Here is a 26,330-nt window from a genome sequence, read left to right on the forward strand (position 1 = left end):
ACGGCTACATGTAAAAGAATGAAACTGGACCACTTTCTTACATGTACAAACTCAAAATGGATTAAAGACCTAAATGTTAGACTTGAAGCCATAAGCCTCTTGAAAGAAAACATAGGCATCAATTTTAACAACATGTTTACGGATATGACTCCAGAGACAAGGGAAACAAAAGCAAAAATAAATCATTGGGACTACACCAAAATAAAAAACTTCTGCACAAAGAAAACTATCAACAAAACACAGTAACAACCTACTGAATGGGAGAAGATAATTGCAAATGACATATCTGATAAGGGATTAATGTGTAAAACATATAAAGAACTTATATAATTCAACACCAAAATCAATCTAATTAAAAAATGAGCCAAGGATCTAAATAGACATTTTTCCAAAGACAAACAGATGGCCAACAGACACATAAAAAGATGTCCAAAATCACAATCCATCAGGGAAATACTAATCTAAACCATAATGAGGTATCACTTCACACTAGTCAGAATGGTTAGTATCAAAAACAAGAAATAACAAGTGTTGGTGAGGATGTGGAGTAAGGGAACCATCATGCACTGGTGGTAGGAAGGCAAACTGGTGTAGCCACTCTGGGAAACAGTATGGAGTTTACTCAAAATATTAAAAATAGAAAATGAAAACACTAATTTGAAAAAGATATATGCACCCTTATATTTATTGCAGCATTATTTAGTCAAGATATGAAAGCAACCCATGTGTCCATCAATAGATGAATAGACAAAGGAGTGGTATATACACACACACAAAGGAAAATTACTTGTTTATAAAAAAAAAAAAAAGAATGAGATCTAGCCAATAGTGACAAAAGAATGGACTTAAATGGCATTATGCTAAGTGAAATAAGTCAAAGAAAGACAAATAGCATATGATTTCACTCATCTGTGGAATTTAAGAAACTAAACAAAAAGCAAAGGAACAAAAAAAGAAAGAAAGGCAAACCAAGAAACAGACTCTTAACTACAGAGAACAAACTGACAGTTACCAGAGGGGAGGGGTGCAGGAGGAAGGATGAAATAGGTGATGGGGATGAAGGAGGGCACTTGCTGTGATGAGCAGCAGGTGTTGTATGTGAGTGTTGAATCACTATATTGTACACCTGAAACCAAAATTACACTGTATGTTAACTGGAATTTAAATAAAAACTTTACAAAAAGAGCAGCAGCAATGAAAAACAAATGAACATACAAACAAACAAGACTCTTCAACAAAGAGAATAAACTGGTGATTGCCAGAGTGGAAGTGAGTAGGGAGATGGGTGAAGCAGATAAAGGGTATTAAGAAATACAAACTTCCAGTTATAAAATAAATAAATCAGAGATGAAAAAATACAGCATAGGGAATATAGTCAATAATATTGTAATAACATTGTACGGAAACAGATGGTGACTACACTTACCATGGTAAGCACTGACTAATGTATAGAATTGTCAAATCAATGTTATACACCTGAAACTAATATAACAATGTAAGCTAATTATACTTCAATAAAAGAAGTTGTATTTTCATTAAACATTTTGGAAACATCCACCACATTAAAATAAACAGTATAGATCATTTTATTCCATTTGTTGAAGAAGAGGGAAAATAAAACTCAGTCTGCACAAATGAACCTTGGAAAAGAAAGTAAAAAGGAGAGACACAGTGTATTTTTAAAAAGTAATAGAACTAAGCTCAAATACATTATGGGAAGTATATATTGATTGAATTCACCTGTAAAAAGGCAATTTCTCAGACTGAATTTAAAATTAAGCTATATGAGAGGGGCACCTGGGCGGCTCAGTCATTTAAGCCTCTGCCTTAGGCTCAGGTCATGATCCCAGGGTTCTGCTCAGCAGGGAGTCTGTCTGGCACCCGCTCTCTCTCTCTCTCTCTCAAATAAATAAAATCTTAAAAAATAAATAAAATAAAGTTATGTGAGATACATGGGGTGCCTGGGTGGCTCAGTTGGTTAAGCAGCTGACTCTTGATTTTGGCTCAGGTCATGATCTCAGGGCTGAGATATCTAGCCCTGCATTGGGCTCTGTCCTGGGCATGGAGCCTGCTCGGGATTCTCTCTCCTTCTCCCTCTACCCCTCTCACCTCCTCTCCCTCTCTGGGAAGAAAAAAAAAAAAAAAAGCTATGTGAGATACACATAAAACACATTAAGACTTAAAGAAGGGGCTAGAGAAAGTTCTATCAAGGAAATACTGACCTTATCAATTTGGTAGAGCAGTATTAGTAGCATAGAGAAAATATTTCAAAGAAAAAGCTTTTAAGAAATTAATAAGATTAGCAAAGTTGAAAGAAACAATTTATCAGGAATATAAAAGTCCCAAAACTTATGTACCCAACAAAAAAAAGCTCATATGGTTTATCTACAAAACTAATTATGAACTAAGCCATAAAACAGTTAATTAAATACTAATCACTGAATATACACTCTATGTGCTCTGAATACAATGTAGTAACAACAATAAAGTTCATATGGCTTGTCTTTGGGAGAATAAACACTCTAAATTGAGGAGTCAAAATAATCATTGCATCATTTATTAAATATTTTTCTTTAAAGCTGTTATGGATACACAGGTATATGCAGTGTTTCTTATGTTGTAAATATTCTTTTCTGTATATGCAATAATTAATAATAAAAATCAAAATTAGTCAACCATATATTCAACTCAGTATGTTAGAAAAGTAGTTAGCTTCAGGGTGAATACAAAGAGGGCAGAAGATGTATCTAAATAAGAAAAGAAATAAAATAGGGCACCTGGGTGGCTCAGTTGGTTAAGCAACTGCCTTCGGCTCAGGGCATGATCCTGGAGTCCCGGGATCGAGTCCCGCTTCGGGCTCCCTGCTCAGTGGGGAGTCTGCTTCTCCCTCTGACCCTCCCCCTCTCATGTGCTCTCTCTCTCTCATTCGCTCTCTTAAATAAATAAATAAAATCTTTAAAAAAAAAAAAAAGAAATAAAATAGAAAACAAACAATATGGAGTCAACAAACACCAGGGAAATCTCTTGGAGTACTCATTTAAAAAAAAAAGAAATACAAATAAGGTGAAAATAGCACAAACTTTTATAAATCATATAATTATATGAACAATTTGATGGAATTTGAAATTTTAGGGAAAAAAAGAACAATGTTCTAGAAAAAAATAATATAAATGATCAAAACTGACTCAAGAACAAATGTTTAAAGAACATGAATGGATTATTACATTAAATTATTGAGGGCAGTCAAATAACCACCCTCAAAAAAATTACAAGACGATTTTAGAGGCAAGTTTGCCCATCTTTTAAGGCAGAGCAACAACCTACACAAACCATTCCAGAGAAGTGATAAGGACAGCTTTCCACCTACTTTACAAAGCTAGTTGATTAATGCCAAAATTGCTCACAGACACCGGAAACCATAGGTGATCAATGCAAAAATCTTACATAATTCGCAAACGTGTAAGAAAATCAAGGCCAAGAGAGTTTCAGTCACTTGCCCAAGTTCCCACAACTAGTCAATAGTGGAGCTGGACCTACATTTATCTCAAGCCAAAGACTGTGCTCCTGAAGAAGGATAGAATTAGGACCAAGAACAGTACTTGTAAACCAGAGAACAACATCTAAATGTGCAATTAGATGGGTTCCCCTATCAGCACACACTGGAACCTGACCTTCAGCTGCAAAGATGGCAGGGAGGCACTGGATTCCACACGGATCTGGATACCTCACTGCGACTCCCTGCCCACTGCCCTGACTACCACCTGCTCTGCCTGGCAAGACTCTTTTTAATTCTCACAAAACTGTGAGATAAGTATTATTACTTTCATTTTACAGATGAGATGAACAAGTCTCGGGGAGGCAGAAAGTATTGAAAAGAAATCAGTTCTCAAAGGCAATAAGAGGTAGAGCTGAAATTCAAACTCACGCCCTTATCACTTCACCTCTGTTACTTGGTTTGACATAGTTCCTGTTCCTGAGGAGTCCAGAGTACCTGCACACAGTGAGCCTGCAGCTTCCTGACTGAGCCCCAGGCACCAGACAGGTGTTCTGACCTGCTTCCTGCTTCCAGGTCACCTTTCTGGGATTATGCGAGAAATAGGGCCCAGGTCTGATCTAATGATTCCCATCCATAGTTCTTGTGAGTCCCTTTCATCGGGCCCGATCTTGATCTTGTTATTGAAAAGAGGACCTCTACTCTCCTCGACAAACCAAACCTGACTGAATATTGACACTTCCTGGAAGCAAACCATTAGACCAGCCCCCTAGCCATAGTTAGATATGAATTAACTAGATAGAATAAACAGGGCTCTAGAATCCCTTTCAGGCTTGGTGATTTGCGTTCTGCACTCTACTTGAGTTTCCCATAACCCTCATCTGACACTGTCAGTTTAAACACGCCCACCTGTTAGAAGCTTTCATTATGCCTGCAACAATATGGCATGCAAAATACAGTATTTCAGCTCCCCTCTCACTATATAAGCCTCATGATGGCAGAATGGTCTCATTTCCAGAATCTGACACACTGCCTGACACATAGTAGACAGTTAATATCTGACTTATTGAACGGTTTTACTTGGATTGCCCCCCTTTTGGGGCTACACCTAGGAAACTACCACTCTATGACAGCAAGCACAAAGCTGGGTAGCATAGCGTCAGGCAGAACACTGTTAGATGGATACTAGATTGTTACCCCTTCTTGGGTTATTAGGCCAGACAGAAATGTTCAGAAATTATGGTCCTTCAGGGCTTTTTAGACTCAGATTTCCAATCAGCCCCAATAGCCCTGTGGGTGAGGTGGGATTGGTGATGGCTGAGGGCACCTGGCGTGCTTCACCCACTGCTCACAGAGGGTCATTGCAGGCGGTGCCGGCTAGCCCACTGTCACCTTACATCAGACTTTAGAGCCCTTCCCTGCCGTGGAAGAGCTGACTGAACTTTTTACCATACATCTCTTTAATTAAAACAGATGTGCTACCATTTGATATTTTCCACATGGCCAAGCCGTATTCCTTCATGTAAAGACACATATTTCATGCTTTCACATGGAGGGTGCCTAGGAAGACTTTCAGCATGGAAAAGTGGAAATTATTTGCTCCAGCATTTATGTTAGCTGCCCGTGTAATAACTTAATGTGACAGCCTGTCAGGAGTGACATTTAATATGCCTGTTGTATAGAAGTCATCTTTCATTTACTTTTTGAGACATGGGCCCCAGGGAAATGGGCTTTATGAATTTTAGAGGGAGCTGATGGACTCCATTCATCCACCCAACACCCACACAGAAAAGTCTTTTACATAGGGTCTTCTGAATCTAAAGAAATACAATGTATTTTTAAGTGGATGAAAAGTAGATTAATAACTAATTTAACCGTAAAGTGAGGGTATGCTCCCTGTTCAAGGCCTCAGAAAATGGAGTAGCGTTCTTCTTATTTCTATCTCTTTCCTATTAACTTTTCATAGGAATAAATATTTGTGGTTCAGACCAAATACCATATTTTAAAATTTTAAAAAAAGGAATAGTATAGGAGTTTAATGATAAAAGCCTCAACCTTGATTACTCTCTCAAAAGCAAGACTAGGTACTTCAAGATTCAGCAAGCAATATGGTGCTTTCTCATATACCATGTATATATGAAATATACATATAAATAATGGTGTTAAATGCCAAGTGTATAGAAATTTAAAACAAGTATTATTACTGGCAAATTTTTATTCTACAGGAATGACAAAGTCACTAAAATTGGGAGAGGTAGAGTATATGAGTTCTCCTAAGGGAGGACACATAAATTGTCTCTAGTAAAAGCCCAGTAGAGTGGCTGGGCAGGAAGGAGTTGCCAGGGCACAAAATTCACTGCACGTTAGAATTGCCTGATAGTTTAAAACAAACAAACAAACAAAAAACAACAAAAAAACACCCTTATACCGAGACTACATCTGAAGTCAATTAAATCAGAATCACTGGGAGCGAGACCCAGGCATCTGCATGGTTTAGAGCTCCCACAGGTGGTTCTACTGAGCCAAATTTAAGAAACCCTGACCTAGATATTTGCAGCCTACTTGTATTTTCTAATCATATTGGTTCTTTCATTCAACAAGAATTTACAAAGTATCTACCTCATGCCACACCGTGTACTAGGTAGTAGGGATCAAAGTGTTTAACAAGAACAACAAACAAGATACAGTGCTACCCTTAGGAATATCAGCCTCTAAAGGAAAGGTTTATGCAAAATAATAAAATTAATTGCTTACAAAAATAATAAAACCAGCAGCTTGCATTTTTTTTTTTTTTTACTATACTCTAAGCTATGCCAAGTGTTAAACACATTTCCCCTCCCTTCATAAATTGTCTTATTACCTCACTATACAGATGAGAGAAATCAGACTCAGAGAAGTTAGATAATTTGCCAGGTAGAACAATGCTAGTTTAGCACTACAGATGGGACTCGCCCTGAGCAACCTTCATTCATGCCATACTATGCTATGGAGGTCATGATTAAATGCTTGATTAAGAGCCCAGAGGAGGAAACTAAAAAGTCAGTCAAAAGAGGAGGAAGATGTTTGGGACAGCCTCATAAAGGAGGCAAAACTTGAACCATAGAAAAACATAGAGGGTTTTTTTTTTTCAGGGGGAGAATTACAGATAAAATGTGTGAGGGTGGAATAGCATTTGTAAAGATTGATAGGCACATGCATATTGGATCAGCAGAGGATCATCTGTATGACAGTGAAGCTGAGGTCCTGAGGAAATTTGTTTAGGGTCAGACTTTCCCCATGTTCCCAGTTATTTCTGGAATTTTGGAATCAACATTACGACTGAGTGGCTTGATCAGAATCACTCTCCCCTGGACTATGATCAATACATAGTAACTGACTCTGCACCTACCAGTTCCTCATTGTTTAGTGATGTCCTAATCACCATAGCCAGGGAGAGTCCAGATTTTCGGGCAGCCAGAGTCTAAAATAAACAGAATTAGAAGTTACTGGCACATGAGGTGGCTGCCATGAACATACGGCTCAGCAGCACGTGAAAATATAACAATACAGACTATCATTGTTCATGTTTTAGTCAATAGGGACCTGCCATTTTCAGTAGTCAGCGAGTTCATCCAGAATGTGGAATCATGGAACATCAAAGCTGAAAAAGTCCCCTTCTATCATTGAACCCAACCCCTACATTTTGCAGATGACAAAACTGAAGCCCAACAAGGCAGGATGATGAGCCCTAGGTTTCCAGGCTAGCAAGAGCTTCTATAACTTTGCTTTTGCCCAAGGTGATCATGATCACATTCCTTCATAAAACATGGCCACTGGTACAGAGTCAGATGATCTGTGTGATGGCCATGAAGCACAATTAAGGTTAGAGGAACCTTGAATTGTTCACAGTTCCCCCACAATATTCTTTCATATCTAACCAGGATATTTTTTCTAAGTGTTCATTTTATCAACTGAAAACCATTATACCCAGATTGGTTTTCTTAATGCAATGCTGCCAACTTAAGTGATTTTTATTAAAAGTCAAGTCCCTTTAGTTTCCCCACCATAAAATAGAACCATTTTATTGCTCCTCCTTGAAATCTGTGTGATATAATGCACTCAGCAGTGCTGTCAAGACTTTTGGAAATCAGAAGTTTTACATGGGAATTTTCAGTATGTCATCCCATTAGGAGCAAAAAGAAGTCATAGTGGAATTCTGTACCTGGTCTTAAATCTATCTCCTTGGAGCTACAAAGCCATAAACTCAGATAAAAGTTCAGCACAATGCTGGGTGAGGAAGTCACTGTCCACCCATCTCCACCCCTACTGTATAAACTATAGAGGGCTTACCTCCAAGGACTTACCCAAGATGATCTTCCAACTCTGACAACTATTATCCTTAAAATTATGTCTGTATTCTAGTTTAGTCTATATTGACACCTGTCATATATATAATTTGGTTTATCTTTCAGAATTGAACTAGAGGCTTTCTTGGAGAACCTAAATTTCTTATTCCTGTGTCTCTTTTTATTTCCCCATCTTGCCCTCTTTTATCTCAAGAATAAGTGCAGTGTATATTAAGAAGTATGGAAAATATTAAATTGAAAATCACTTACCATAGCCTGAAGATTCCAAGTGTCAGAGGAAACAAAGCATAAATAATTAGAAATAAGAAATGTGAGCAGAGTATAATGATGTTAAAATAAACTTAACACTTTAAAATAATGTCCACACTATAATGGCAGAAATATGAGCTGTACAGACACGTCATACTTTTCAGTATAACATCCTTCCAGTCAAGGTTTTATCTTTCCTAATTTAAAGCCAAAGTGATGGTTTTCAGATGATGGCTTTCATAGTAAAATTAAAAATTGCTGATTATGAGAAATTGTGTACATTGTTGCAAAAAGGGAAATTTCTATTTCCCTTGGATAAAACATATTTTTAGGTCATAAACTACTAAGAATATGCTTCCATACAAAAAAATGTGAAGACAATTGAGATAATATAAAACATGCTGGTAGGCTATTTGTTTTTAGAATCTAATGCACGCCATTATCAATTCTTTGCATCTTCAGGTGGTCCCCAGCATATTTTGTTATAAGAGAGTTTGAGTTATTGAAAGTTATGTTCACGCTTCTTAAAGGTTTTTTTTTTTTTTTTTTTTTACACTTCTTAAAGGTTTTAATAACTTGGGAGCCATAGATTTCCTCAGATAGTGGAATCACTTATTAATGTGACTAGATCTTAATAAAGAATTGGTTAATATTATCTGCTGCTTTTTAAAGTAGGAAAATTCATTGGGTTAAGGGGAGGAAGTTCAAATCAAGACTCAAAGTGTGCTTTAAACTTGTGGTTATTTGCAACATTGTATATATCAAAGCCCAGTTGGAGCAGCTCACTTGGCATGCTGTGTGACTTTTTGCTCAATTATAGTGCCATTTTAACTCAGTTTGTAATTTCAACCAATATAAAAATCTGTCAAGTGGCGTCTGTCTGGCTCCATAGGTAGAGCATGCAACTCTTGATCTTGGGGTCATAAGTTCAAGCCCCACACTGGGGGGTGGGGGGGGAGAAGGAAAGCTTAAAAAAAAAAAGCTGTCAAAAGATTAGAGTTCTTTCATTCACCTAAAAGATTTTAAAGAAATGATAAATGCAATACTTGGTAGAATCCAGCGTCTTATGTATTTTATTCTATGAAATACAGGCAAGGCACTTAATGAGAAGGCCAAAATGACAACTAATGAAGAAAACAGGGACACATGCAATCAAAGAGAATTCAACAGGAGTGGCTTACCACATCTCGTACAATAGGCAAAGTTTTTTTCCTGCGGAGATCTGGCATACTGTCAATGCCATAAAGTCCTCGCCCAGTCCTGAAAGGAAAAACAGGAATGATTTCAATGGGAACCAGACTTCCTTTAAGGAAAAAAATCCCCTGTTCATGCTAAAAAGGCTGTGAAAAAAGATGAAATGTATACCATGCTTTTCAACTGGTTCACAAAACAAGAACGATCCAAGCCTCTAAGACTTCACCCAGGGAGAAGGAGAAAGACTCTAGCTACCAAAGTGATCACTTGTATTCTTGGATAGTTCTATATACATTGAAACTTTAAAATATGCCTGGCTTGATTTGACACACAGTTTTTCTGTCAATATCACAGAGAAGATTAAAAAAAAAAATTGTTAGTTATATGAAACTTTGTGTCTCCAGGAAGAAATAGAATCAAACCATGGTCAGTGTAAGGTGTAAGTTTGGTCCTCAATGGTAAAATAATTACCTGTATTTGTAAAACTATCATTCTTTTTTAATGTGTTACATCTTCACAGATTAAACCCCAAAGCGGTATCTCAAAGAGCCATAGCTGCATGTAAAATATTTGTGATAACCCTTATACCAGAATTTTCACTTACCTGAATTTATCCCATGGAAAAATGCCAACAAGAGATTAAATTAATTTGTTGTACAAGAATATTCACTGTGACATTTCTTTTTATAATAGCAATAAAAGTTGGGTAACCTAAGTATTTATTGAATGAATTATATTATTCAATGAGAAGGACATAATAAAGTGAATGAGTTAAATATATATGTGTATAAATGAAAAATACTCAAGTATGTTAAGTGAATAAAGCAAGTTTGCATATTAGTAAGTTTAATATTATACCATGTTTTTGTGTTTATACATGTACAGAAAATATCTAGAAAGATATTCATTAAATTGATAACTAGAGTTACGTTTGCCGAGTGATACTGGGTGGAAGAAAAAGGGAAGATTCTCGCTATGTTATAAATTTGGTAATAGTCAATGTTTTTCTACTAAGCATTGCCAATTTTGCAATTTAAAATAATCTTAAAATATATTCATTTTTATTAAAATGAGTTTAATACATTGAATTTGATTTTTGTTGCATCTAAGCTAGTAATTTTATACAACCAAAAATGTGTTCAAGTCACTGATGACAGCTTTGCCTATGCTCACTTGACCTACAGAACTCCTGCTTAACTCTAGCTTAAAGTCAACTTTTTTCACCAGGAACACACAATTGAAAGGTCGGGGTATTAGGTAGGCACCTCGGCTACTGGAACAGGCCACAACAGCCAAGAATATGTTATCAGCATCTCACAGTCCAGTTTTTCTCTGACACAGAGACGGCCCCTTTGCTCCTGCTGCTTCGCTTAATAAAGGGAGAGTTTTGCATTATTGAATTTTTCTTAGTAGCCATGGTCTTAACTCTAATACTTCTAGTTGCATCAATCACTAGCTCGATGATTTTGAATTCACTAAATTATCATACAACTCATGTGAATAGAAGTAAAATATTAATAAGGATAGAACGATAATAAATAGTAATGTTATAACTTGTATGTTTGAAAGTAAAGATCAAATCCAGTAATAAATGTGAAATATTAAAACCACGGCACATGAGTAAGAAGGATGTCAATGTTGAATGAATTATACTTAAGTTCATGAATTTCAACAAAAAGTTATCTTTAGATTAGATCATAGAACACAGGAAAAGAGTGACAGTGGGGCAGAAATCAAGACAGATGAAAGAAAGAACAGCAAAAGGAGAAACAACAGGAGGGAAGATATATGGGTGGCAATATGTGTGGGGCAGATGACATTTGAGATCCTGTCCACCACTGACTCTACAAGAGTTCATACAGTTTCCATCATTGCCCAGAATAATGCCAACTGACATTCTCTAGGCCAATGACTGTGGTAGTCACAATGACAAATATCGAGATTGAGGTCACAAAAAACAATCATTAGCAGTACTCTCTTATGAACTGCAAGAAATGGCACTATCAAGTAGGGGAAAAGGGCAAAGAACTCTTCTTTACAACACCCATCTTCAGAATGTGAACCAGCTACTCCAACAGTGTAACTTCTTGCTTCCCTCCTATTCTCTTTCCATATTCTTCCGTTCTCCCTGCCAGTTCATGCTTGACTCTGCCACATCCGAAACATCACATTCATGGGAAAAGGGTTATGGAAGTGGGTTTCTAGAAGGATCTTTTGAGTTACATTTGCTTCAATATAAGGCTCTGATTCCAAGTGGTTTTTATTTTCTACCCCTTGTGAAGAGACTTAATGACATAAAGTGTAATTAATAAATGTCTTTCCACCACATTACATGGCAGTCATACTAACTAGCTGCCTTCAAGTGTTTTGAAATGTTCTGACTGCTAAATAATGTGACTTTAATAACTGAAGAAACACATCCAATTGTTATAATGCTTGATAAAGTGATTTATAAACTACAAAATGTAACATATAGATGGGTGGTGTGTTTTCTCTCACTAATGACTTCTTTGTTTTCCTTCTGACAGAACTTAATTCAAATTCTTAAGAACACCTAAAATTTTGAGCATATACACACAAATTCAGGAATCAGTTACACACACATTTTCTTGGGTCTTACACTTTATTCCTTTGCTTGTCTCATCAGAACAGAGAAGGCCAAGGACCCAGGCCAAACCTGAGCATTATAGAATAATGAGCCCAAGTTAGAAGACATGGATCCAAAATTTATCTGTCCTGAGTTTGTCATTAATTTCATCAAACCCATATTTTGTCATTTGTAAAACTGCAATGCAATAAAAATGTTCGCTTAATCTTTACAGCCTTAAAAATGCTCAAAATCACATTGTGTTTCCTTATAGTTTTAGCTTTCCATTATTACTACGTATAAACATGTGCTTTCATTTGCTTATCCAGCAAGTAATAGCAAAACTTTTTTTTGCAAATCTGAGTCTTAGAAAAGAAAAGAAAGGTTTCCCTAATGGCCTTACCTCAAGAGTGGAGAAGCACTTGGTAAATACTATAAAGGTCTATAATAGATGTAAAAAATTTTTGTAATATTTATTGAAAGTGTTCCTAACCAAGAGACATCTGGGAGAGATTAAATTAAAAATGGTGAAGGGGCGCCTGGGTGGCTCAGTTGGTTAAGCCACTGCCTTCGGCTCAGGTCATGGTCCCTGGGTCCTGGGATCGATTCCCACGTCGGGCTCCCTGCTCGGGAGGAAGTATGCTTCTCCCTCTGACCCTCCCCATTCTCATGCTCTCTCTTCTCACTCACTTTCTCTCTCTCAAATAAATAAATAAAATCTTAAAAAAAAAAAAATGGTAAAGACCAGAAGTATCAATATATAAATAAATCATTGACTTTATAGGCAAGATCAAGTTCAGGGAGATCAGTTAAAATCTAGAAGAAACTAGCTAGGCTCAGTGATGAAGAGCTCAGGGAGAGTCATCGAGACAGGCAATAGCAGACAAGAAACTCCGAAACCCCATGTTCCTTATACATATATATACACACATGCACACATACATACATTTTTCCTTTTTTAGGAAGATATAAAATAGCTACCCCAGTTGGTCTAGAGTTGTTACCATTATTTGGAAATGCTTTCACTGTATTCCAAGACAGTATTATCTTCATATCAGAAACGCTGTATCACTGTATAAAATAGTCCCAATCCTCCCCAAACAGCCCCTCTTCAACTATTTAAGAGTTCTCCCTAGGAAAAAGGAATCTTTTATATTGTAGGCATTACAAATGGATGAAAACATCAGATCTATGGAAATATCTGGAAAGTCAATCATCACATAAAATTGACAAAATGGGGGTGCCTCGGTGGCTCAGTCAGTTAAGCATCTGACTCTTGATCTCAGGGCTGTGAGTTCAAGTCCCATGTTTGGCTCCATGTTGGGCATGGAGCCTATTTAAAATAAATAAATAGGGGCGCCTGGGTGGCTCAGTCAGTTAAGCGTCTGCCTTCGGCTCAGGTCATGATCCCAGGGTCCTGGGATCAAGCCCCACATCGGGCTCCCTGCTCAGCGGGAAGCCTGCTTCTCCCTCTCCCACTCACCCTGCTTGTGTTCCTGCTCTCGCTGCGTCTCCCTCTGTCAAATAAATAAATAAAATCTTTAAAAAAATAAAAATAAACGATAAAATTTTAAAAATGACAAAATGGATAAAATTTCATAAATTGTGATGTCTAATTATTTGTTTTATATTACATAGTTCATATTTTTCAGAGTTTTATTTCTTAGTTCTTTGCATAATTAAAAGGAGTTTACTGAGTTTAATAAAATTGGAGATATGAGAGTATATTGCTGTATACTTTGACTCAGATTCAGTTAACCATCTTGTTACAGAACATAATACACATTATCTAAAGGATATATATTCTGTAATTGTTAAACAATCTGATGTCTAAGGTAGAAGGGGTAAGAGCTGATTTAAATATATATTAATAATTATCTGATAATATACTGAATATATATTGATTGCAAAAGAACTCTGAGAAGGCACCAAGAGTATCATGTAGAAACTATCAAACAGATTTTCCAAAGGTAGTACTTTCTGATTATGGGATAAAGATACGCTGTTTCCATACGTGGGCGGTTGATGGTTAATTGGCAATATTCATAGACTACCTAATATCTATTAGAAATCAGAAAATTAGTAGACTGTTTATATGCAAAGGAGTTGTTAAATTAATTGAAGACTATAAGCCTAAAAAAACCAGATCACAGGGCTTCTGTTTATTTCTGTGTTTCCAAGACAATTATTGAGCAGGGCTATGTAATTAATCTTTTTTAGCATTATGGAACACTAAGGCAATGTAAAAGATTAATAATGAATCATTCTAAGTCCCTCTCCTGTAATACAGCTGTCTTCTTTCAGACTTTTAAAAAACATTTCTTTGTATTTATTTAGTTACTTAATGGTAAACATAATTTATTTTGGTTTTGCTTAATGTCATATATTTTACATACATTTTAACAATTTTCCTGATGAACATTATAAACTTTAATTATTCACCTGCACCTTATTAGGATACGTTATTCAGAATATTCTTTTTTCACCTTTTTATTTTTATTATTGTCAACACTGAATGAGATATTTGTGTCTGCGTAATTGGATAATTCACTCCCCACATCCAATTAATCACCAATTCCTAAAGATTTTTTTATTCTATATTTCATCACAGTCAACACACCATCTGTCATAAGATATAGCATTATATATTTATATGTTAGGGGGAAAATCAAATTAATCTCTGACACTGTGCCTTCTTAGCAAGTAGAATTTAAATTGTGTATTTATTCAAAGGACCCCCTCTTAAACTGACTTCATCTATGGCATAGATGTGTCATATTTTCAATCATTTTTCTATACATGAAAATAAAAATGTAAACAAAATAAATTGTTATTCCTTAAGTTTCTCATTCAGAGTCCAGCTTTTTAGAATTACTCTTCAACACAGAATTGTCAATGTCTTGGTCTTTGTCCAAATTATGGTCTTTTAAGCCATCAAGAGCAATGGTAATGTAGCATTTTATAAAATTGCACTTCATTATTGTTCCTTTTATTCCAAGAAGTGGGCAGCTCTGCTGCAGATACTGATGTTGGTAGGCTCTCAATCTCACCGACAGCTTCAAAGGAGATAGACAGGTCTCTTACTCTTCCTCAAATCATCCTAATTTTTCTCTGGACTAAAACATTAAGAAAATGCAATTATCCAGCCCATACCATCAGCAATAACAACAAAATTACAACACTTTCCCAGGACACTTTTAGCTAAGTTTATAAATGTACAGACAATGAAACTCTTGTAATTGCTGCTTGGTTACCAATGTTTTTAAGATACCATCGATTGGATGCATCTTGATATTTTATAATGCATAAAAATGTATGTTGTAGAATTGATAAAATATAGTACTTTTGGCATCTCCCTCCTGAACCCCCACACAGATAGTGCTATATTCCAGGCCTTACTATTTTAGCTCATCTCTTAGATTTTTTTTTTTTGGCCAGCTCATTTTTTTTTTTTTTTAATTGCCAACAGTTCTTTTCCAGAATACAAATCTAAAGATATTTTTTTCATATTCAACATCCCTTATTGCTTCCAAGATAGAGAACAAATCCCTTTCCATCCCAGCAAGATACGACTGCCCCTCCCGTCTCCTCTCCTCTGAGTTCTCCCTCTACGTTTTTGTTCCAGCTGTCCCGAATGCCTCTGTAGACCCCCAGAGACCTCACACTATTCCCTCCCTTGTCTGTTTTCTCCATTATTTCCTCTACTGGTACTGGCCTCCTTGGTGGCACAGGCTCACACTTATCTCTCTTAGATAAAATTTGAATGTAACTTTTAAGGTACCTCCTCCCCATCTCAATTAACTGCACTTCTCTATGAGCTCACCCTCAGGGATTCACAGTGGGAGGAGCTGGGTAATGAGCAGAGGAGGGGAGGGGAAATCATGTCTCCAGGCCTTAGATGGGCTTATCAGCAGCTGTGTGCAGTCAAAGCAAATATTTGTTACTAACAGAGGATAGCATACTTTTTAGTTGAACTGGAGCAGAAATGCTTTTATTTAAAATTTTAATTCCAGTGTAGTTAACGTACAGTGTTATATTAGTTTCAGGTGTACAATACAGTAATTCGAATTCCATACATTATTCAGTGCTTATTATGATAAATGCACTCTTAATTACCTTCACCTATTTCACCCATCCCCCCACCCACCTCCTCTGTGGTAACCACAGTTTGTTCTCTATAACTAGGACTCCGGTTGTTTTTGGCTTGTCTCCCCCCGCCCCTTTTATTTTTTCTGTTTAGTTTCTTAAATTCCACCTATTAGTGAGATCATATGGTATCGGTCTTTCTTTGACTGGCTGATTTCACTTATTGTACTCTCTAGCTCCACCCATGTTGTTGCAAATGGTGAGATTTCATTCTTTTTTAGGCCTAGATAATATTCTATTTTGTGTGCGCATCTGAGTGGCTCAGTCGTTAAGCGTCTGCCTTCGGCTCAGGTCGTAATCCCAAGGTCCTGGGATCCGGCCCTGCATCGGGCTCCCTGCTCCGCGGGAAGCCTGTTTCTCCCTCTCCCACTCCCCCTGCTCGTGTTCTCTCTCTCGCTGTGTCTCTCTCTGTCAAATAAATAAAATCTTTAAAAAAAATAAAAAAATAAAAAATAAATAAAATAAAAAATTAAGATTCTTATCTTTGAAACAGTACCTGGAAAGAGCAAGACCAAAGCCTGAGGAACAGGGAGAAAGTCAATGACCTCACACTGAAGTGAGTCAGCAGGCAAGGGCTTTGCCACCAGAAGAAGAGCCTTGTTACTAGACCAGGAAATACTTCTTAACCTTTATGATCTCAGTTATCTTATATGGAAAATGGAATAATGACTGTCTCTGTAGCATTTTGGGGAGAATCGAGATAATATATTTAGGTAGGTTATATATTATTGGTAGTAATTAATTTATTATAGACTTGTGTAGGGAGGGACATTATTGAAGTTGATCAAATATATCCTGCCTCACTGCTGCCCTGGGGCTATTTATATTCCTCCAAACTAAAGAATAGATTTGTAGCACAGTTTCTGTAGACAGGAAATTATAGGTAGCTATCTACTTGAAGAATTAAAGAAAAAGAAGGGCAGAAAGCCAAAGTTGTGATTATACTCTACGCTGTACTCTGAGCTCTATTAACTTTCTCTTTGGACTCAGTTTTGGTCTAGACTTCTTTCCTCTGCCAATCTCGTTCTGCTTAGCACCTCAGCTCTGATGATGATGCATGTTGGCTGAGATTATTCCTTGTTTCACGCTCATCTACAATCCTGGTCCCAGCTATTTAGCTTCCTGTCAGACAAGGGTCTCACAGATGCCCCAACCAAGTTCATTTTTTTCCTGTTAATTCTAATCTTTGAAAAACACTGCTTTTATCTTCTCAACTTTATAAGCCTTGTCTCAAAATGGAAATAAAACTCAAAGCATAAAGCTCCTCCTCAGTACTAATTATTCCAGACTCCTCCATCTTCTCTTCATTATCTCCGGGATTCTCTTAACTGTGGCCATAAAGTAGAATGTTTGTCTTTCTTGGAAATCACAGAGAGTCCTCCAAACTACCCTTGATGGACTCTTTGGCGGAAACTATGTGAGACACCCACATGCTCTCTCTCCATAAAACCACTGCAGCCATATTTCCTCTTGCCTTGGAGTGATCACGAATTCTTTGGTTGAGCGAGAGAGGAAATAACTGGCTTGAGTTTAGAGGACATGGTTGTATGACAAATATATACAATTTTGTACCCTGGGACAATACTGTTAACATCTGAGAAGAGGAAAATGAGACTTAAACAGGGTACAGAATATTCATATCTTCCATCTCTCGCCCTCTCTGGCATGTATTAATAAAACAGTGAACTGGCATGTTGAATTGCCTGTCATTTTTAAGCGCTTTTTCTTTCACTGGCTTGCTTTCCCTCTTTTGCTCTTTCTCTAATTCAGGCAGTAAATTTGTATACAAAGTGATTCCACTGAAGTAGGCAAGAGGCATGTTTATTCTACTGAGTGCCTGGAACACAGTGGGTATCAATAAATCGTTTTTAAATGTTCTCGAGTATTTCCACAAACCTGTCAGCATTTTTAAGCCAAGACATCCATTTTAGGAACAATTATTTTCTCTGCAAATATTTTTTTCATGTCTCTTTCTGATTTCACTGTTTTTAATACTATCATTTGGCCAGTCGCAGAGGTTTAAAATCCTAAATAACAGCTAATCCAAGATGTAAGATTCAAGTGACCTAAGAAATGACATGTTCCCACATTCTTGTATTTTAAGGATATCGAAACTGAGCTGCAAAGAATGTAAATGCTTGTATGAGATACCCAGCTGACTGGCAGCAAGCCAGAAATACTCGGGGCTCCAGATCATCACTGCAATCCTTCCTTCTCTGCTTCTAATATCCAAGAGGCATCAAGATTTGTGCATCTTCTTTCTCATCTCTGTTTCTCTCCTGTCATCCTCACATCCTCTTCTCAATTGTACCTTCCTTTAGATTTGGATCACCACAATTTGGTCGTAAGTCTGATTGTTAGGCTGGGAATTCTTCTCATGGACTTTGTGATGACCAATCTCCCCATCTCCATTCTTTCCCGTCTTCCATTCATCTTGAACAAACTGCTGCTTCCACCTTCCTGTAGTTCGTGCCCATGAGACTAACTTGACCAAAGGATGCTGGAAGAAGACCAGTCTGGCAGTGCTGCTCATGATGGATTAGAGGACGGGTAAAGGAGACAGATGGTCTAAAAAGATTGTTGAAGTAACCCTAGGTTCTTTAATGGGTTCCTTAACGAGGGTCTTGACTGAAGTGGTTTCACCATTTTCTTTTTCAACCCCTTCATTCCGCTTTATGAACTCTGATAGAATTCCCAATTCAAACCACTATAATATTTTAAAGTGCAAATGGCCACATTATCAAGGACAACCTTTTTATTCCACTAAATTACTTTCTCCTTTCCTAGGCATTTGACCTCTTAATGCTCCATAATGCTTTTTAACACTTTAAGCAGGCTCTTTCTTTCAAACCCTTGTTCCTTTGAAACAAGGTTTCAGAAGTGCTGACTACCTCATTATTTAACTTTACATTATTTTTTTAAGCTAATGCCATTTTTAACTTTTTAAAGAGATAAAGGGGATGTGAAGGATTTACTATCCTGGTGTGACATTTTGTACTTCCAGTGATCAAAAATATTTTTTTCATAGCAAAAACAACCAAATGGTCCTAGGTTTTATTACAATGAGTTGCAGAAGTGAAAATGTAAAACGCAGCCCTTAAAACATTCCCCTGAAGGTTTTCTCAATGTTAGGATTGAGGGAACAATGTCAGGTGTTGGGGACTAACTTCTAACAACTCAATTACAGTGTGTACCTTCTAGGGCTCATTTCCTTAACAGATTGTTTATCAAGTGGACAATATAGCCTTTCCTGGGGCTTGCAATTCCCTGTAACAAAAACCTTTCTTCTTCCATAACATTGTCTGCAGCTAAATTAACCTCAGACGTTATGACAGGCTACAGGACAGAAAATAAAAAATTCAGCCCCAAACTTTCTCATAGTTCAGCACCCATTATTGTTGGATAAAATTTTCCATTTAATTAAAATTCATGCTACTAAGGGTCTCAATTTAGAGTGTTAGTTTTTAAACTCCTAAACCATGCTTCTGTGGCTGAAAGCTGTTGCAAATATGACATCGTGTGTATTAATGCTCCTTGTTTTGAAACTAATTTTCTTAGCAATCTCTCTCTGGAAATTCTCTGCATCCATTTATACATAGTTTCTAAGCTAGTGATTCATAAGTTAATGAAAGACCAGCTTCTTAATATGTTTTACTTAAGTGCCATTACATAGAATCAAATATCCAATAGCAAAGAAGTTAACATTTATCAAAACTGAAATCTTAGATTCCTTTTAATTATACTGTTCTTTATACATAGGCTGCATAGTTAATCCTGTGAACTGTTTCACAATCCTCCTATCACTAATGAAAATTAGTAGTCCTTGATGGCAGAGACTAATGTTATTTGGTGTTTGCCCCTCATAGCCCAGGCCCCTCTTATTAGAAAATATTTTCTGTGTACTTTTTTTTTTTTTTTTTACCGTTTCCCTCTACAATGCTAACAGAAACACAAAGCATGACCCAGACTTTAGCTGAGAATAAAGACACATTCAACCCAGGGGTCGAGCTTTGATAGGCAGTACCAAGAAATGCCTTGAAACCCCACTCACCTCAAAGGATAAAGAATGAAGGAGAAAGAAGAAAACTCATGCTATGTGCATCTTGGGAAGTACCCCAGTCACAGAACAACTGAGTCAAGCCCTGGTTGTATGTTATCCCATGGTTGTCCTGCTATTTTCAGGAATTTCTGGAATTTTTAAAGTAGAATTAAAATCTAATATTAGAAAAACAATAAATATATACCAGGTACTGTTTTGATGAATCGCCAACTAAGGGGGTAAGTGTTGAAGGGATTCCAATTGAATCAAACAAGCAGGGATAGAATATAATATTGTAATAGCCATTATATTTTTTTAAGGAAATGTTTCTCTGACCACTGATTCCTAGTCCATTACTTCTTTCACTCAGCAATCCTGTCTGTGCTCTGATTCCCTGGATGGATGAACTCAAGTCCTATGACAGGCAGACTTCTGGTACCATTGAACTAGAGAACATTTTCATACCTCTGAAAATTTTAAGCACAACTACCAGTTATGCTGGGCAAGTTAAGAAGTGGCTTCTCTTATCTGTCCATCTGCTGCAAATCATTTCTCTGCAACCCATGAGGATACTCAGAGGAGTGACTGCCCAGGGTTGTACAAGTGATCAGAAGCTTACAAAGTTTTTAACTCAACTTCCTGATCTTCAATAACTTTATTGAATAGCCTAGGACTAATCTGACCATGCTACCAACACACTCAATTTATTTTATTTATAATGCACATTATAATTACTTGCCCATCTATCTGACTTTCCCCTACATTATGGAATCCTCAAAGTAGGAACTATATACAATTTATTTTTAATCTCCAGTATTTAGTGTAGGACTTGACATTTATTAGTATTGGTAAACATATTCCTTAGTAAATAAAAGGAAAATTAATGATTGGAAGAACTCCTTTCAGTTATTTTTTAGGCACTCCTTGCAAAGGCAAATAAACATACACAATTAGAATTTTGAGTAATTAGGAATTTTAAAATTGTTCTAGATTTTTCATCTGCCTTAGGATTTGGAACAAAGATGATCATTCTAACAGGTATGCGTCTCTGAAAATTGAAGAACAAATCAATTCATCATTTGTGTAATCCAAAATGTTGTTCTTACTGTTCTTAACATAGGAACATTTTGCCGACTCAATGCAATCAGGGGTTAAACAGAGAATAAGTATTGTTTGTTCCTAATGAACATGCCTTGCAATTTCAGGTACAGTTACTGGCATTGAAATGGAGCTTGAAAAACACACACACCCAACCAAAAGGTAATTACAGTTGTTTAGACAAACAAACTGAGGGTTCTAGAGGGGAGGGGGTTGGGGGGATGGGTTAGCCTGGTGATGGGTATTAAAGAGGGCACATACTGCATGGAGCACCGGGTGTTATACGCAAACAATGAATCATGGAACACTACATCAAAAACTAATGATGTAATGGATGGTGATTAACCTAACATAAAAAAAAAAGACAAATCCATCTATGTTTAGCTTAATGTGTAATCAACTCTGCTAGCAGACTGTCAAACCAGTTTTCTAGAAACATTTTTTTTAAACACAGTATTTAAAACAAACAAACATAAATCTAATTAGAATGGAAGGGAGGGGGAAGGAACCAAACTAGGCAGATTTTGGGGATTTGACTGTGCTGATTGGGAAGCAGAAAGAGGAAAGACCTTGCATATTCTGCTCGACTGCTATGAGGAGCACCTTATGTGGATAATCAGCAGTTTCTCAATGCATGGTGATATTAGACCTGGCTTTTGATAACCGCATGATTCTCCGGATTTGGGCAAGAATCTTCTGGCCATTGGTGTATAAGTATAGTTACTTGAAAACGAGCATGTTTCTGATACGGTCATTAATACAAAAATGATACAAAGATCTACCTGAATTTTTCCTTTGGGTGCACGCCTGCCAGGCATTTGTCCACCATGTGGAGCTCTCCTCTGCTCTTTGGCATAGTGATAGCTTAGCTACTTACACCTTATTGTGATTATTTCATCATGGGAAATGAGGAAAAGAGAATACATGTCAAGTTTGTTTATAAAATGCAAGCTATATGATAACAGAACAAAGGTAGCAACCTTCTACCAGTTACCAAGTGCTAGTCACAGAATATATTAGTTCCTGTTATCCTAAGTTGGTCATTTTGGCTCCCTATGCAAGCTAAAGCATTTAAGGCAATGACATTTAGGACCCCATATAAAATAAATGGGTCATAAGACTAAGCCAGTGAGAAGTAATCAACTGGCTCTTAACTTATAACCTGGGGGTAATGTATGAGGGAAGAACAGAATTTTGCCACTGTTCATAACAGTGTTATAGGGGATGGGAGCTAAGGCTGCATCTGGACCTGAGTCCTGCTTGCTTCAAGGCTAGGCAGCTGTCATGCAAACTCATTCCCTTTTATTTTCTCTAGTAAAAGCATCTAAGACTAGTTACGTCAAATATGGCATATCCCAAGAAGTCTATCATTACACTTTTTACCCTCTCTCTCTACTAAATAGTAAAGAGAAAACTAATACAAACAGTGAAAGTTGGGGAAACAGGCGTTTGGTACTATTACTTCCATTTTGTCCAATGTAAGTAGTGGTGCACCATAGATAGTCTCATGATTCTGGAGAGCAGATTGTGCACATCTTTCCTGAATTCCACATTCAGAGATGTCGCATTCATAGCTTGAAATTGGCCATGAGAGAGTAACTTAGACCAGGAAAATAGGCAAACACTACAAATTAGTTTTGGGGTTTTTTGTTATTTTTTTTTTTTTTTTAAAGATTTTATTTATTTATTTATTTGACAGAGAGAGAGAGAATGAGCACAAGCAGGGGGAGTGACAGGCAGAGGCAGAGGGAGAAGCAGCCTCCCCACAGAGAAGGGGGAGCCCAATGTGGGACTCGATTCCAGGACTCCGGGATCATGACCTGAGCCGAAGGCAGTCGCTTAACCAACTGAGCCACCCAGGCGCCCTTTTGTTGTTATTTTTAATGGAGAGCCAGTTGTAAGACATTTACTAATATATCACTAATCACAACTCTTGCTAATATTCCCAGTAAGAAACTCCTATAATTTGTCACTTCACTACCTGAACTCCTTTGTTCCCATTCATCTCTATATTTGGTTGATATGGACCCTTAGTATTTTTATCATCTTTGTACAAATGATTCAGTTCTTAATATCTTTCTCAGAAACTCAACTGAACAGGAAGTCAGTATAGAATACACATAAATAGTCATGTAATTTACAGCAATGGCTTCATGATTGTCTAGCCAAATTAATTCACTTTAACATTTACTGAGCTCCTAATATATATCTAGACTACTAACCGCCATGCAGTGTTGAGAGACAATTCTTCATGGGTCTCTTGCTTTTCTGTACACCTTGTGAGTGGAGGCACTAACTTTTGTTCTAGACTAACTCTTCACAGACGTACAAAGAGTACACACAGAGATAGTGTCCTCCTCTGGAATAAAGGACAGATCCATGTGCTGGCCAGTAAAGTAAATATAATGTCTCCCTCTGGGGCAAAATTTGAGTTGGTTTGCTTTTTAGAGATTGGGGTTTCCTGAACTCAAAAACTGATGCAAATCCACTGTGTACCTTGCATCTTCCTAGGTCCACCTTTACATTGTCCCCCTGGGGCCTAACAGACAACGGGAACGGATGCAGACATAAAGCTCATACCACCTGCTGTGTCTTGAGTAACAGCATCCTGTCTCTGACCTAACGTGGTCTCAAGTCTTCTGCCAGCATCTATGAAAATGTGGTAGCCCATCTTGTCAGCTAGTAAGTAGGGTAAAATATTAGACACTTCACAGTTTCTAAAATGGAGGACATATAATAAGTTTATTCTTGGCCTTGAAGATACATATAAACTTGCTGAGATATGTGATCATGTATGAACACATGTAATTATAAAGCACTGAACTGCATACAGCCAAAATATATAAAGCTATATCAAGTAGTTTAAAAAGGAAAAGATTTGTCCCATAAATGTTTGAATTTCTCATCATGAAGAAATTTATGATACAGCATTGCATTTCATTATAAAAAAAATAAGTATTTTATGCCACACAATCCTTATTCATGATATTGTTAGATAAGAGCATTAATCATCTAATTAGTGACAAAACTAATTTAAAGAACCAAGATATAAATGACTTTCAACAAATCACCGATATGAAAAATTAACACTTATTCTGCTAGATGAAAAAGCAATAGTTTCGTTTTTCTTGCTTAATAAACGATATTAAATATTTCATCAATTTGTTGAATATCAACTATATGTCAGGTAGTACACTGGACTATAAGTATTCTTTATAATACTCACAATAACTTGTCAAGTAGAAATTACTCTATTTTATAGAAGAGGAAATTGTGGTTTAGAGAAGTTAAATAATTTATTCAAAATAAATATAGCTACTGAATAGCAGGAGATTGTTTCAAATATTAGTCAAGTAGTTAGGAAACACTATGTCTTATACCTACTTTTAATAAAACAAACATATTAACATGTGCCAGACTCTACACACTCTCTCTCTGGAGCATTTAGGAGAGTTTATAATTGAAGCACAGAATTGGGGCTCCCAGTTGTTTCTGGGATATTTGCCCCACTATACCTCCAATTCAACCCTGAAGCCATTCCTTCTCAGGCACTTATTTCTCCGTACATCTAACATTCAAAATGGAATGGGACAAGGCAGAGGGGCTGAGGACAAAGGTTGAAGATGAGTGTCCAGCATCCCAGGGACACTTGCTTTCAGCATGGGAGCCCTGAGCCATGAGGAAGACAAGGGCAAGGTGTTCAAGGTCCAGGGACTTAATTAATCATGGATTCACCTTGCATAAAGAATCTCCTTCTCTCTTAGAAACCTTGAATCACACAAAGAGTTCTTGCTCCATTTTGGGTTGACTGTGTAGACAAACACCGGTAAACATAAATATATTGGGGTCAAAAATAATACACAAGAATCAAGAAGTGATTTTACTTTTTCTTTGAAAAAATATATACCAGAATTCAAAAATAGTATAGTTTAGAACCATTATATATAATTTTTTAAATATCCTCTTCTCAATGAGACTTACTTAACCTTACCACTCTACGGCACTAATGCAGACTGCAACCTACATACTGCCCCTCCTCTCCCCCCAAACCTCACCCCAACTTCAGAACTCCCAATCTCCTTCATCCTGCTCTACTTTTTTCTATTTTCATAGTTCTTACGACCATCTTATACATTATATAGTTTAGTTGTGTTTATTATTATCTGTCATCCCTACTAGAATTCAAAGCAGCTGCTTTCCACACATTAACTCATTTAATCCATACAATAAATCTGTGAGATGCAACTCCTATTATCATTTTAGAAGTCAGCATACTGAAATACAGGGATGTTAAGTATCTGCTTCAAAAGCATACCACTAACAATTACAGAGCTGAGTTTAAACCCAGAGAGTCTTGTTTCAAAGCCAATCTTCCTTACGACCACATCAGGGATTGATACTCATTATAACGACCTGAGCCATTTCAAGAAAAGACAAATATGTTCTGAATGTTTTAAGAAGGCAGAAATGTATGTATTACTTTGTAGAAAGAAACTTAATCAAAATTATTGTAATAAAATATTACTTAAGTATCTTTAATGGGCACCTCAGTTATCTAGATAATTAATTTAATGGGATACCATTCCCTCAAATATTTGGTTAATTATAGAATTCCAGTGGAGCATATTTGTTTCCATAATTTCTTCCCCTCTCCTTCCCCTAATCCTTTTCTCTTTCCTGCTCCACTCCTGCCCTTCATCTTCTCTCATACTTGATCATCACCATCACCATCATCACCACCCCCAAGGTGTCACTGCTATCATAAATTGGCTCACTGCATTGTATGAGAATGCTTCCTCTGAGATTGCGCAATGCAGAATTTTAGTCAAAACTTTCACTGAAGGCCCGTGTTATTCTTGCTACTTCAGAGACCTTAATTTTATTTCCCACTGGAAGTGGGTTGTATTTTAACAACCCCAGCACAATGCTTTATATATTGGGAGTTATAAACATAACTGGAGATCACCACATTTTAGACTTCTGACATTCATAAATTGTGTTCTTGCCAGAGCAATTTCATAAGCCAACAGCCCCTGCCTTGCAGTTTCACTTTGTTGTCATTTTCCAGATTGTGATTGTTTGACCACACTAAGAGTTGACTCCTTATATTCACTTCATCTATTAGAAGCGCCATGAAGTTCCCATTTTTACATTACACTTGCTGAGAAGTGCCACAAA

The 26,330-nt window shown here is 36.9% G+C and overlaps 1 protein-coding gene across 1 annotated transcript in view; it reads right to left on the reverse strand.

The window, feature by feature from the left end:
• The window catches only part of UNC13C (unc-13 homolog C), a 559,379-nt gene that overhangs the window by 359,345 nt on the left and 173,704 nt on the right, over window positions 1-26,330 (reverse strand). Inside the window, exons 4-6 of the mRNA XM_078079321.1 lie at window positions 9,270-9,348; window positions 8,089-8,094; window positions 6,882-6,953 (exon numbers count right to left, since the gene is read on the reverse strand). Coding sequence (XP_077935447.1) covers window positions 6,882-6,953; window positions 8,089-8,094; window positions 9,270-9,348 — 157 coding nt within the window. The remainder of the gene's footprint in view (window positions 1-6,881; window positions 6,954-8,088; window positions 8,095-9,269; window positions 9,349-26,330) is intronic.

The sequence above is a fragment of the Halichoerus grypus genome, chromosome 8, assembly GCF_964656455.1.
Source record: "Halichoerus grypus chromosome 8, mHalGry1.hap1.1, whole genome shotgun sequence".
Lineage (NCBI taxonomy): Eukaryota > Metazoa > Chordata > Mammalia > Carnivora > Phocidae > Halichoerus > Halichoerus grypus.